This window comes from Pteropus medius, unplaced genomic scaffold, assembly GCF_902729225.1.
Source record: "Pteropus medius unplaced genomic scaffold, Ma_sr-lr_union100, whole genome shotgun sequence".
Taxonomy (NCBI): domain Eukaryota; kingdom Metazoa; phylum Chordata; class Mammalia; order Chiroptera; family Pteropodidae; genus Pteropus; species Pteropus medius.
In genome coordinates, this window is record NW_024340701.1 from 3782535 (window position 1) to 3795179 (window position 12645).

At 35.0% G+C, this 12645-nt stretch overlaps 1 protein-coding gene across 1 annotated transcript in view; it reads right to left on the minus strand.

The window, feature by feature from the left end:
- LOC120618647 (selection and upkeep of intraepithelial T-cells protein 8-like) overlaps nt 1-11432 on the minus strand; it is a 42547-nt gene extending 31115 nt beyond the window's left edge. Inside the window, exons 1-5 of the mRNA XM_039882870.1 lie at nt 11357-11432; nt 7180-7527; nt 6537-6829; nt 427-488; nt 105-120 (exon numbers count right to left, since the gene is read on the minus strand). Coding sequence (XP_039738804.1) covers nt 105-120; nt 427-488; nt 6537-6829; nt 7180-7527; nt 11357-11432 — 795 coding nt within the window. The remainder of the gene's footprint in view (nt 1-104; nt 121-426; nt 489-6536; nt 6830-7179; nt 7528-11356) is intronic.
- Nucleotides 11433-12645: the final 1213 nt, after the last annotated feature.

The window sequence follows — 12645 nt, forward strand, 5'->3', positions numbered from 1 at the left end:
TTGGTAGACAAAGATCATGTGGCTTTGCTGAAGCACCCCATGCGACTAAGGCATCATATTATGAGAGATGCCCTAAATGATTCCACCTTTGTTGCAACTGTTACCTCTTTTGTTGAAGCACTGACAGCAAAAGCCCACAGAAATCAGAAACAATATCACACACAGAATTGAAATGGAAAATTTCAGCCAAATGGTGACTCCGAAAGACTGGACATCTGAAAGAAAGAGCAGAGCAATTTGAAGTTCAGTAAACCCATGACATGGATTAGGAATTTTACTGCTAATAAAGCAGGATTCCCCTTCAGGTCTTGCATTTTCTTTACTTTGTTGTTTTTGGATAAAGGCTAAAGATCAGTAGAATCGTTTTAGTGGCAGGTATAGGGCCTAGGATTGAGCTCGTTTGGGAGATAAAATTTAAACTGAGGCTAGAATGGATTGAAAGAAATCTCTCCCTCTTGTCTCTTACTAATAATATTCCAGTACAAATGCTTCCTAATTATAAATAGTCAAGCAGAATCCCAGACACCATAACTCATGTTGGCAGTTGAGAAACTCAGTGGTTTTAAGAGAGCCTCCAAATTGTCTCTAGCGAGTGTAAAGATAATGGAGCCAAAATAATAAGATAATGGAGACAGATAGATCTTTCTTTTCTTTTATGGTTTGCATTTTTGATAATTTCTTTCTAATACTAGAATTACACAGTATATTCCATCAAAAGTGTTTGTTTCAGTTTTAGCATTTAACTTCTAACCCATATGAAATTTATTTCTGTATATAGTTATATGCATGAGTTTTTTCTTCTTGCTGTGTAGTCAATTAGTCCAACATCTCACAGGAACTGTTTCATCTTTTTAAAAATGCACTCAAATTCATACATTATAATTTTTTACACACTGTTTCTTTATGATCTGGATCTCTTTCTACCTTTCCTAATTTTTATTATTGTTACAATGGCCTATTCTTGTGACAATAAATAATATTCTGTGATCATGAATTATCACAAGTTATTTAACTTTCATCATTCATAATCACTTTCTTCATTTAAAGACATTCTAAACAGAAATCCTTTGGAAGCCTTTTTAAAAAAAGGTTGAATAAGGTAATTTTGAAGTTAGTATGGAAGAATGAATATCTGCAAATGGTAAAAAAAAAGTTTAAATAAATAATGAGGTAGAATATCTTTTATCAGATAAAAGACTAACTACAATAAAGTGATCATATTGATTTTGGATTATTTTTATCTTCATGGACATAAATATTCCCATTCAAAACAAAGTATTCCTCCACAAATATTTATGTCCTTTTGAGGTCGTTTAGACAGAATATGTATTGTTTTTCAAATAGGTTCTGTATCTGCCTTGTGACTCTGTATTTTGTGGCTAATGTCAAGCACTTGCTATTTTTCCCCAGATTTTTCTTGTGATTTTTTACTTCTTATTATTATATCTCTGTTCTAGTTTATAACTAAGAAAATATCTTAAATATTTGAATTTTGGTTGCATATATACCTGTCCCATATATTTGGTACTTTTGAATGTTAGCAACATTTTTTAGATAGCTTTTTCAAAAAACAACAAAATGTACCGTGCAGTGTTTTTGCAGATTTCATGTTTACTTTATGTCAAATTTTTAACCTGTGTTAATATTTATGAATTCAATGAAGGTGTGAGAGCTTTATTTATTACTTAGGATGTGAAAAATTATAACAATATTGCTCATATAGTCCACGAAAGCCTTTTTCTTTAAAATGTATTAATTATGATATAATCCAATTTTAGATATTATTTCTTTAATTCTATCTGATATGGCTTTTTTTCTCAAATATTATGCTTATTTTATATTCTATCCAATTTGAATCTATCTGAAACTAATATTTGAGTTTACTTAATAATTTTTATTATGCTTGCTTCAGCAGCACATATACTAATAATTTTTATTGATTTGCAATGATAAGAAAGATTAAAATGCAGATTATTTTCATCATTGATAAAAGAGTGAAATCAAAACAAATACTTATAAATATTGCTTTCTGACTGTTGTGTCTATTTGTTTTTTCCTACTTCTATCTTTATTCCTTCTCAGATACTTTGCAGATTTCTCTTAATCATCTAAAGGACATCTAAAAGGTGAATGCTCCAAAATTTAGTTCTAGGGAATGATTTTTAATTTTTTCTATCTATTCTCACTCCTTTTGTGATTTTGTTCAGTTTCATTGTTTTAAATATGCTTCATAGGTTGAATTCACATTATGTCTCAAGCTTGGTTTTGTCCACCGAACTTTAAACTCATATCTAACTTCTAGTCAACATTTTCATTTGCAAGTCTTATAGGCATGGTCTTATTGCTAAAATACGCTCATCTCACAAACTTCCTCATCTCGGTAGATGAAAACATATCTTTCACAACTTGGGTCCCTAACCTTGGAATAATTCTTTATTCCCCTTTCTCTTTCATTACGTAGTAAATCAGTAAATCTCTTCAGCACTTTATTTAAAATATTTACAGAATCTTACCAACTCTTAGCATCTTTTCTGCTATATTTGTTTCCCAGATCATTGTTACAGACTCCTATCTGATCAAGGCAATGTTCATTTTTAAAAAATCTTTTTAAAAATATTTTTTATTTTTCAGTTATAGTTGGCATACATTATATTAGTTTCAGGTGTACAACACAGTGATTAGACATCTATGTAACTCACAAAGTGATGACTCCAATACATCTAGTTATCACAATATTACTGACCATATTCCTTATACTATACTTTATATATATGACTATTTTATAGCTACCAATTTGTACTTCTTAATCACTTCCCCCTTTCTCACCACTCCCCCAACCCCCTCCCATCTGGTAACCCTCAAAATGTTCTGTATCTATGAGTTTGTTTCTTTTTTTGTTTATTCTATTCTTTAGATTCCACATGTTTGTAAAATCATATGGCATTTGTCTTTCTCTATCTGACTTACTCTTCTCAGCACAATACCCTCTAGGTCCATTGTGAAAAATCTTTTTCCATCCCTTTACTTTCTGTCTGTGTGTGTCTTTTAATCTGAAGTGAGTCTCTTGTAGGCAGCCTATCTAAGGGTCTTGTTTTCTAATCCATTCAGCCATCCCTGTCTTTTGATTGGAGCATTTAATTATTTTTCATTTAAAGTACTTGTTGATAGATGTATACTTATTGCCATTCTTTATTCATATTTTTGATACATACTTTTTTCTTCTTCTTAAAGAAGTCCCTCCAACATTTCCTGTAGTGATGAACTTCTTTAGCTTTTTCTTATCTGGGAAACTATTTGTCCTTGGATTCTATATGTTAGCTTTGTTGGGTAATCTTGGTTGTAGGTCCTGGGTTTTCATCACTTTGAATATTTTGTGCCAACCCCTTCTGGCCTGCAATGTTTCTGGTGAGAAACTGGCAGTCTTATGGGAGCTCCTTTGTAGATTACTAATTGCTTTTCTCTTGTTGCTTTTAAGATTCTCTCTTTGTATTTAATCTTTGGCATTTATGATGTGTCTTGGTGTGGACCTCTTTGGGTTCATCTTGTTTGATACTCTCGGAACTTCCTGTGGTTGTATTTCTATTTTCTTCACCAGGTCAGGGAAGTTTTCCATCATTACTTCTTCGAATAGGGTTTCAATTGCTTGCTTTCTCTTCTCTTTCTGGTACCCTTTGATGCGAATGTTGTTATGCTTGATATTGTCCCAGAGGCTCCCTAAATTATCTTCATTTTTTTCTTCTTGCTGTTCTTATTGAGTGTCCTCCACTACCCCAGCCTCTATTTTGGTGATTCAATTCTCTATTTCATCCACTCTGTTGATTCCCTCTGCATCTCAGATATTGTATTCTTCATTTCTGAGTGATTCTCTTTTATGTTTTCTATCTCTTTGTTAAAGTTCTCACTGAGTTCATTTACTCTTCCCCTAAGTTCATTGAGAATTCTTATAACTGGTGTTTTGAATTCTGCATTTGGTCTCCATTTTGTTGAGTTCTTTTTCTGGGGCTTTGTTCTGTTCTTTCATGTGGAACATGCATCTTTGTATCACCATTTTGGCTGCCTTCCTGTGTCTGTTTCTATGTATTAGGTGGGGCTCCTATGTGTCCCAGTCTCAGTAGAGTGGCTTTATGTGGTAGGTGTCCTGTGGGGCCCACTGGCACAATCCTGGGAGGGGCCCAGCTGCAGACCAAGTTTGGCCACAGCCTGTCACCTCCAGGGCCACCTGGTAAATGTCACCAAGCAATCCACAGATGGCTGCCACCTGTGCTGGGTTTATAGGTGCCTTGAGAGGCCAAGCCAGAAACTGAGGCTGACTGCCATTAGTGTGGGGCTTAGGGCTGCTCAACAAGAGGTTCAGAAAACACCCAGGCCAGATGCTATTTCTTTGGTTTTTGTGAGCCTTGAGAGATTTTAGGAATGTCCACGCAAAAGCCAAGACAGGCCATTTGTATGGATTAAACCACTGGAAATGGCTTGGGCCCACAAATCTCAGGGAATCCCCTGGGCAAAGTGATTTGTGTTAATCAGATAGATGACAACTCAGGTCTGGTGGTACCTGTGTCCAAAGGCTGGGAGGAAGAAGGGTTCACAAAGGAACAATGGATACTGCCAACACTTCTGTCTGGGAGAAAGACACCCCTTGAGCCCTTACCCTGAAGCCCAACAACTTGGTGTCTCCCTGTATGTCCCTGGTACTCCTCAAGCAGCTACTCCAGCACTGGTGCTCAGAGAGAATGAATCCATCAGTGAGTAAGGCCAGGTATGGGCCCTTTAAGAGGAACATCTCCAATTTCTGCAGCTTTCCATTTTGCTCATCCACAACTTCTGCTGGATTTCACTGCCAGAGGTTGTAGGAACTTCTCTTCCCAGCACTGGAACCCTGGGCTGGGGAGCCCAGTGTGGCCAGGAACCTCTCACTCCTCAGGTGGAGGAGGGGGCTCTGCAGCCAAGATAACCTCCTGATTCTTGATTGCCACACGCGGTTGTGAGACCAAGCCATTTCACCTCTCTGCCTCTCCTACTGGTTTGAGGTGACCTCTTATTTTTGTCATTAGTTGTATGTAGGGCTTCTGTTCAGCCAGACCTCAGATGCCTCTGCACGCTGATTGCTTTGTAGTTTCGTTATAATTTTGGTGTGGTTGTGAGAGGAGGTATACACAGTCTTTACCTTCTCTGCCATCTTGACCGGTCTCCGTAACATTCTTTTTCTTTTTTTTTTTTTTTTCAGTCCATTTTCTAATCTTCCAAGAGAATTGAAGACAATTTTTAAGAGAAAAAGTTGTGCCATCTGTCTAGAAAGAGACTCCCTGAAGTGACATCTGGAGACACATTACTCTGCTCCTGTAATCAAACTTTATTTTTTTTGCATAGGTGTTAGCTAAGATACTTTAGCTAGGAGATGGCCTCTTCCTGTTTGGCCTTTGATGTCCACCCACTGGGGTTCTAAGGGGTGATATATTTATTGACCAATAATCAGGAAACCTGTGCTGTAGTTCCACATTTACTTACTGTTGCTTTGACTGGCTTCCCTCAACATCTGTCTGCCTGTAAATGACTATAATAACTCCCCCTTACTAAATTTTCAAGAAGTTTTAAAGATAGTGTTCATACTGAATATTACATGACAACGAGCAAAGATATTTTACTTCTACTAATATATTTGAGAGCCACAAAAACACAAGAAGTATGATTATACTTATTTCTAAGATGAGAAAATTATAGTTAAGGGTAAGTGACATCCTTTAAGTCACTGAGCTAGAATCTTGTTGCGCTTACACATGAATACTGTGAATAAAAAAGAGGCTCCAATAAATCAGTAACCAAAAGTAACTTCAAAAGGTGATCTGATCATAAAGTCTTAACTGGACAGGTCATGGTGGGCAGGTCATACCTCAGGCCTATGACTTCCTTAGTAAAAGATTTAACTTCACTTTAAGCAAGCCCCGTCCATTATTCTTGTGAATCTAGGTTAATACAACTTTGAAATGCCAGAGCAATCTTCTTTTTCAGACCCCTGGGAGTCATAATCACCCTTAAGGGAGCACACAATTTTGTTACCTATCCTATAATCTAATCATAGAGATTTCCCTGGCTTGCTTTCTTGTACCTTCTTGTAATCTTCCTATGTTCTCTCTTTAATTACAAATGTATATATAACTAAACTGTAAAACTGACATTCTTGGGAGCATTTGAGATCTTGCTTCCTGGCACGTCATCAGTTTGGCTCAAATAAACTCATAAAAATTCTCTACAGGTTTGGACATATTTGTCAACAATAGTGTGAGGGTCTAATGAAATAATGAACTTTAAGTATCTCTAAAGTTGTAATGTGTATTTCAGTTATGGGTCATCATTAACCTTCTTCTAATTTTTTTTCTTCTAAACCCCTCCTCTCAGCACTTGACAATATCTGTAGCACCAAAACCCATAACAACAATAAAGAGTCACATTCAAATGGTGCTTGATAATGTACGAAGCTTTTTAAGGTTAATTATCTCATTAATTTTCTCATGTCACTTTATTGACAACTGAACCCCTGCCGAATACTCACCAACTATGATGATATTTGTTTGTTTCCCTTCACCTATTAGAGGATTGCGAATGTAGCAAGTCATATTGCCCTGTGATCTGTTTCTGAGGAGAAGAGTCATCTCTATGTGGAATAATTTGGCTCCATCCTGTGAATAGGATTTTGATGAAGGTGGAACTACCTCTCCATTGTTGTCTCTCCACTCCATCTGGGGCTGTGGGAACCAACCTCCTGACTTACACTCCACCGTGAGTCCATCAGAACTAGGAGTCTTTATATGGATCTGTGTCTCCAAGCCTAATGCTGAGTAAACGAGACAGAAAGCAAGATAGTTATTATGTTGAGGTTGAGTTGAAAGTTGAAAGGAAAAAGTCTTATTATTTTTATGTTCTGCAATATAAGAAGGGGTCATACTCAAATCCTCATCTAAGCTACAAGTTAGATTATCTCTGTTCGCTCATCACTGTCTCTTCACTGCATAGTGTATTTACGCAGTAGGTATATGGGGTTTCCTCACTATTTATAATACTTGAAAAACTTTATAAAATAAAAAGACAAGAAATAAAAAGAAAAAAATTGATATTTTTTTCTCGCATATTTCAGCTCATGGGGTCACAAGGCCATGGGTATACAATGTTCCACCAAAAACTTACCTGCCACACTGAGATTCATGCTGGCCACACCATGGAAATCACTATCTTTAAATGAACATTGGTATGGACCATCATCAGAAACACTGATATTATGAAGTCTGAGAGTCAGTCTGCCCTCCCCAATGGCCTCTTTCACAAACTCTGTGCGATCCACATATTCTGGGGCAGCTTCTTCATTCACTTCTTGGCCACCTCTGTATAGATGAACAAGCTTGGATCGGTCACCCTTGAACCAGCATACCTCCATGTGTTTTGCACTTTGTGGTGGGAACAAGTGGCAGCTTAGCTCAGCCTGTCCTCCTACTATGGCCACCAAGTGTCCCGGGGAAGTGTTCACTGTCCAGTTTTCTGTAGCAAAAGACAGAAAACTAGAATAAATTTGAGGTCAACAAACATCTCCATTGGTACACACTGAAGGGCACATTGTATTTTTTCCATCTGACCTAGCCATTCTAAATGTCCAGCTCTGAATATATCCCCTTTTGTTTAAATCAATAGTTTATTTTTTTGAAAAGACCAGTGTTACTACATTATTCTCTCTAAAATATACTCAGCTGGGTTGTGGGAAGATGGCAGTGCAGAAAGCAGCAAGTATCTGACTCCCTACTTAGACAATAATTACACTGAAGCTATTGTAAAACTCTGGAGTCTATTGAAGGCCTTCAATTTCAGGGGAGAGCTTGAATGGTAAATTGCATTAATTTTGGTCAATTTCAGTGCATATCACAGTAACAGCTACCCATTCCCCACCTTCAGCTGTCCATGGAGCAACTTTCACATAGCTTATGGGAGCCAATGTAGGGAAAAAGGACTCTGTCCTTCAAATATTGGGGATTTGTATTGTGATTGCTGATTGCTGCTTCCAATCACAGAAATTGGAAGACAAAGAGGCAAGTAGCCAGTGCTGTTGTACCTTTCCTTATTTTTCGAGCCCCTTCCCTCTAACTGAAGTGATATCCAGGGAATTTAAAGGGTCAACATCCTTTCATCCACCCCTTCATTTTTCTCTTTTTCCCTTTTGGGGTCCAGAAATTAAAGATTAAAACGTTCAAAAGCAAATGCTCTTGGGGGAAATTAGAAAGTGACCATGCATGCCCAGGAAAAAAGACAGGCTCAGAAAAGACCTGAGGAGATATGAACTTTACGCCTCAGGCTGAACCTTGCCACACAGCCTACAACAGTAAAACAAAGCAAAAACAATAAAGAAAACAATATCAAAAAAGCCAGCAAATCCTGGAGAAGGAGGATAATATGACTTTGAGTTTACACACTAGAGTCAAATATCCAGTATCCAATAAAGGTAAATACATGAGCAATTATAAAAGTTATTATTATTTTAATAATGGTTTCCAACTCCATTTTTTGTTTTCTATGTGATTTAAGAGACTAATACATTAAAAAGAAATAGTTATTAGTCTAAAAGCTAGCATTTTTGTAACTTTGGTTTATAGGTCCACATTTTATATTTTATGAGACTAATGCATTTAAAAGAATTAATTTATGTCTTAGGGAACACAATGTATAAAAATGTAATTTTGTAACATCAACAAGTGAAAAAAGTATGCATAGAGAGCAGTTAAAGAAACAGAGTTTTTGTATGTTATTGAAGTTAAGCTGTTATACATTCTAATTAAAGTGTTATAATTTTAGGATGTTAAATGCAATCACCATTATAACCACAAAGAGAATAGCATTAGAATATATAAAATAGGGAATCAGGAAAGAATTTAAATGTTTTAATACAAAAAAATCAATAGACACAAAAGAAGAAAGTAATGAAGAAAATGAGGCACAATAAAGCTATAAGGCAAAATAAATTAAAAGTGACAAAAATAAGTTATTACTTTAAATGTAAATGGATTAAACTCTCCAATCAACAGAGTTAGCAAAATGAATAAAAACACATCATCCAACCATAAGCTATCTACAAAAGACCCATTTTAGAGCCAAAGACTCAAATAAAGTGAAAATGAAAGGATGGAAAAAGATAATCCAGGCAAAAGGAAAAGATAACGATGATTGCACATTATGAATATATTTAATATTACCGAACTGTATACCTAAAAATAGGTAGTTAGCATTACTTTATGTGTATTTTACCACAATAAAAATTTATACTTGATAGAAAATAAAACCACACATGGCAAAAAAGATTATGAACAAAGAACAAGGGCAACAAATAGAAAACAGTAACAAATATGTTAGATATTCATCCAAATAAATTGATAATCACTTTAAATGTCAGTGGTCAGTTAAAAGACAGAGGGGGCAGGAGGAAGGTAGATAGGGTAAAAGGAGTTAAATGTGCAAAACTGGAAGTTATGTAAATAACATCAAGTGAATAAAAAAAGTTAAAAAAAAAAGAGATTGTCAAAGTGAGTCAAAAACAAGACCCAATGTTGTCTACAAGATATCCACTTTTAATGTAAATGGTTTCAGTTTTACAAGAGAAAAAGTGTGACATATACAAAACAGGGAATGTTATTTAGCCTTTAAAAAGAATAAAATCATGTCATATACTAAAGCATAAATGAACGTGGAAAAGAATATATTAAACTGAATAAGCCAGTCACAGGAGGACAATGGGAGCTTAAACTCTTAGTAGTTGTATTGTAATTGAAAAATAATTATAAAGCAAGATCAGTGAGTCTCCTTACCTCGAGAGAGAGATGCAATTTCATTTATGTTATCTGGCTTCCTCAAGTCCTTTGTTAAAACTGGTGGAGTATAAAATGTGAATAGAAAAATAAATATGGGGCCAGTTTTCCAGTCGTTATTATCTGGCTTTCATTCTGTACTCTTGGGAGACTCACTGACCAAATATTAATAAAATCAAGCTTATAGCAATGACTTTATTATCAAAAACAAACAAACGAACAAACAAACAAATAAAATAATTCCACTTATATGAGGTATCTAACATAGTCAAACTCATAAAAGCATAGAGTAAAATGATAGTTTTCTTTGGCTGGAAGGAGGGGACAATGGGGGGTTGTTTTTCAATGGGTATTTTAAAAAATAACACTATACTGTTTTATGGGGGAATGCAAATACCTTATAATAACCAAGATTTCCTAGTCTCTCTCTCCAGTCCCTTGCATCATCACTGTCATTATTTCAGTTATTCATAAACTATAATCATTGATTACACTGTTGTTAATTATTTTGAACAAACTATTATTATCTTTAGATGAATTAATAATGAAAAAATGAAAGTTTTAATGTTGCCTTTATTTATTCCTTTCCTATTGCTCTTCTTTTCTTTATGAGCTCTGGTTTCCTGACCTGTATCATTTTCCTTCTCTGTGAAGAACTTTTTCTTTTAAGTTCTATAAGTGAGCTGTTTTTTTATCCCTCAGGCTTCTTTCAAGATTTTTTTTCTTTTTCTTTCATTTTCTACAGTTTTAAAATGATATGCCTCGATGTAGTATTTTAGTATTTATCCTGCTTAGTGTTCTCTAAGCTTCCTGGATCTATGATTTGGTTCTTGACATTAAGTTAGGAAAATTCTCAGTTATTACTATTTGAAATATTTTTTCTATTCCTTTCTCTTTTTCTTCTTCTGTTATTCCAGGTATATAATACATATCACATTTTTTTTGTAGTTGTCCCACAGTTCTTGGATTTTCTCTTCTTTTTAAAAAACTATTTTCCTTTTTTTTTTTTTTTAGTTTTAGATGTTTCTATTGATTATCTTCAAACTTATAGATTCTTTCCTCATTTGTATCAGGAGGGGATTTTTCTCCAGTATTCATCGTGAGAACCTAGTAAAAATCCTGGAGGCAAAATTCACAAAAGTGAGTTCTCCCATGACTAGGCCTTCTTGGAGTTTTTAACTCTCATCAGAGTTGACTACACTGAGCCTTCAGCAATTCAGTAATTACAGTTTATATCTTCCTACCTTGGTACTGCTTCCCACAGAGGTTTCTGGTCTGGGAGGTTGTGAGTCTCTAACTCTCTACTTGTCTAACTTACCCATTCTGGGAGAAAGGGGCAGCAGTTTGTTCTGTGACCTCACTTCTCTATTGGACCTAAAAATGAGTTGTTGACTTTTAGGGTTGTTTTTTTTTTTCAGCTTTTTTACTTGATTTTTTTACATACTGGACTGAACACTAGAAGTCTGTCTTAGGTTCTTTCCATCATTGTGACTCAGTAAGAAAAAAACAGATGTTCTTACCTGACGTTGATATCATCACTTGAAGAAGCAAGCTCACATAGCACCCAGAAAAAGAAAAGGATTTAGGCTTCCTCATGCCTGCAAAGAAGACAAGAAAATTTCATGTACCTTGACAATTCCTATTCAAAATGCAATATTGAATAAGAATTGTCAAGGTACATGAAATTAAATCAAGAACATATAGAGGGACAACCTCAAGACTCTCCTTGCAGAGTATAACTCCTTTCAGTGCTCAATAAAATGACCATACCCTCCCAAAGGGTTCTGAGCAAAAGAAGCGTTCTCAGTCCCTCTCTCTCACTAATTCACACTCTGCTGTTTATTTCTCTTTCACTCTGAGACCTAACATACTAAGTGAACATCTTCTCTAACAGGTGTAACAAATGGAGCAGAAAAAATATTCTAAGTGAATGAATGGGGGAAAGAACAAAAAATGATAAGCACAAAAGCACAAATGCCTGAATGTGCATGGTAAAATAAGGAAAGTATATTTTGAATTCATGTCCTTGAACAAGTAAGGTGAAACCAAATTGCAGTAGAGATAAAAGAGCTTGTTAATATTTTTATACATTATTTATTTTTTAACAAGAAAAGCTGTTGAAATATTAACTGGACATTCTGTGTTCTATCTGGCAATCCTACTCTAATTCATAGTCACAAATGTGACTTGATTCACAGGATCAGTAAGTAAAAAAAAAAAAAATTACATAAAAACAACAACAATAAAAAGTGGTTAAACACTATATTTTTTAAAGGGAATTATAGGACTTTATTCAAATGATAGCCATGTGCTAAAGAAATGAGTCAAGATCTGAAGGAAGAAATTCCTTTGGTCCTATCTACTTTGGAAAAAAATTTGAGAGGCCTATTTGACCTATATAAAGCCAATGTGAAAAAACATTTAAAGTAATGGTGCTTTATACTTTCCTATTTTACATATCTGACACATACGACAAATGCTTATCAGCAACACTGGCCCATTAGACTATTCACATCCCAGTGTGGGAAGGTAGGCTGGCATACGACTCAGAAAGTCAGATTACAATTTCCAAAGAAATGTAGTAATCAATAAATGACTTGTAGTTATTTGGTATCTCTCTCCTTTACCATTATGTAATATACTCAGCAGTAAAAAGGAATGAACCATTTTACACACATGTGTGAATTTTTAATTTTTTTAGTTATTATTGTGGTTTAATTTCAGAACCTGGCCATTTCAGTTTTCTCTTTTTAATTTTTCAATTAGAGTTGACATTCAATATTATTTTATATTAGTTTCAGGTGTATAA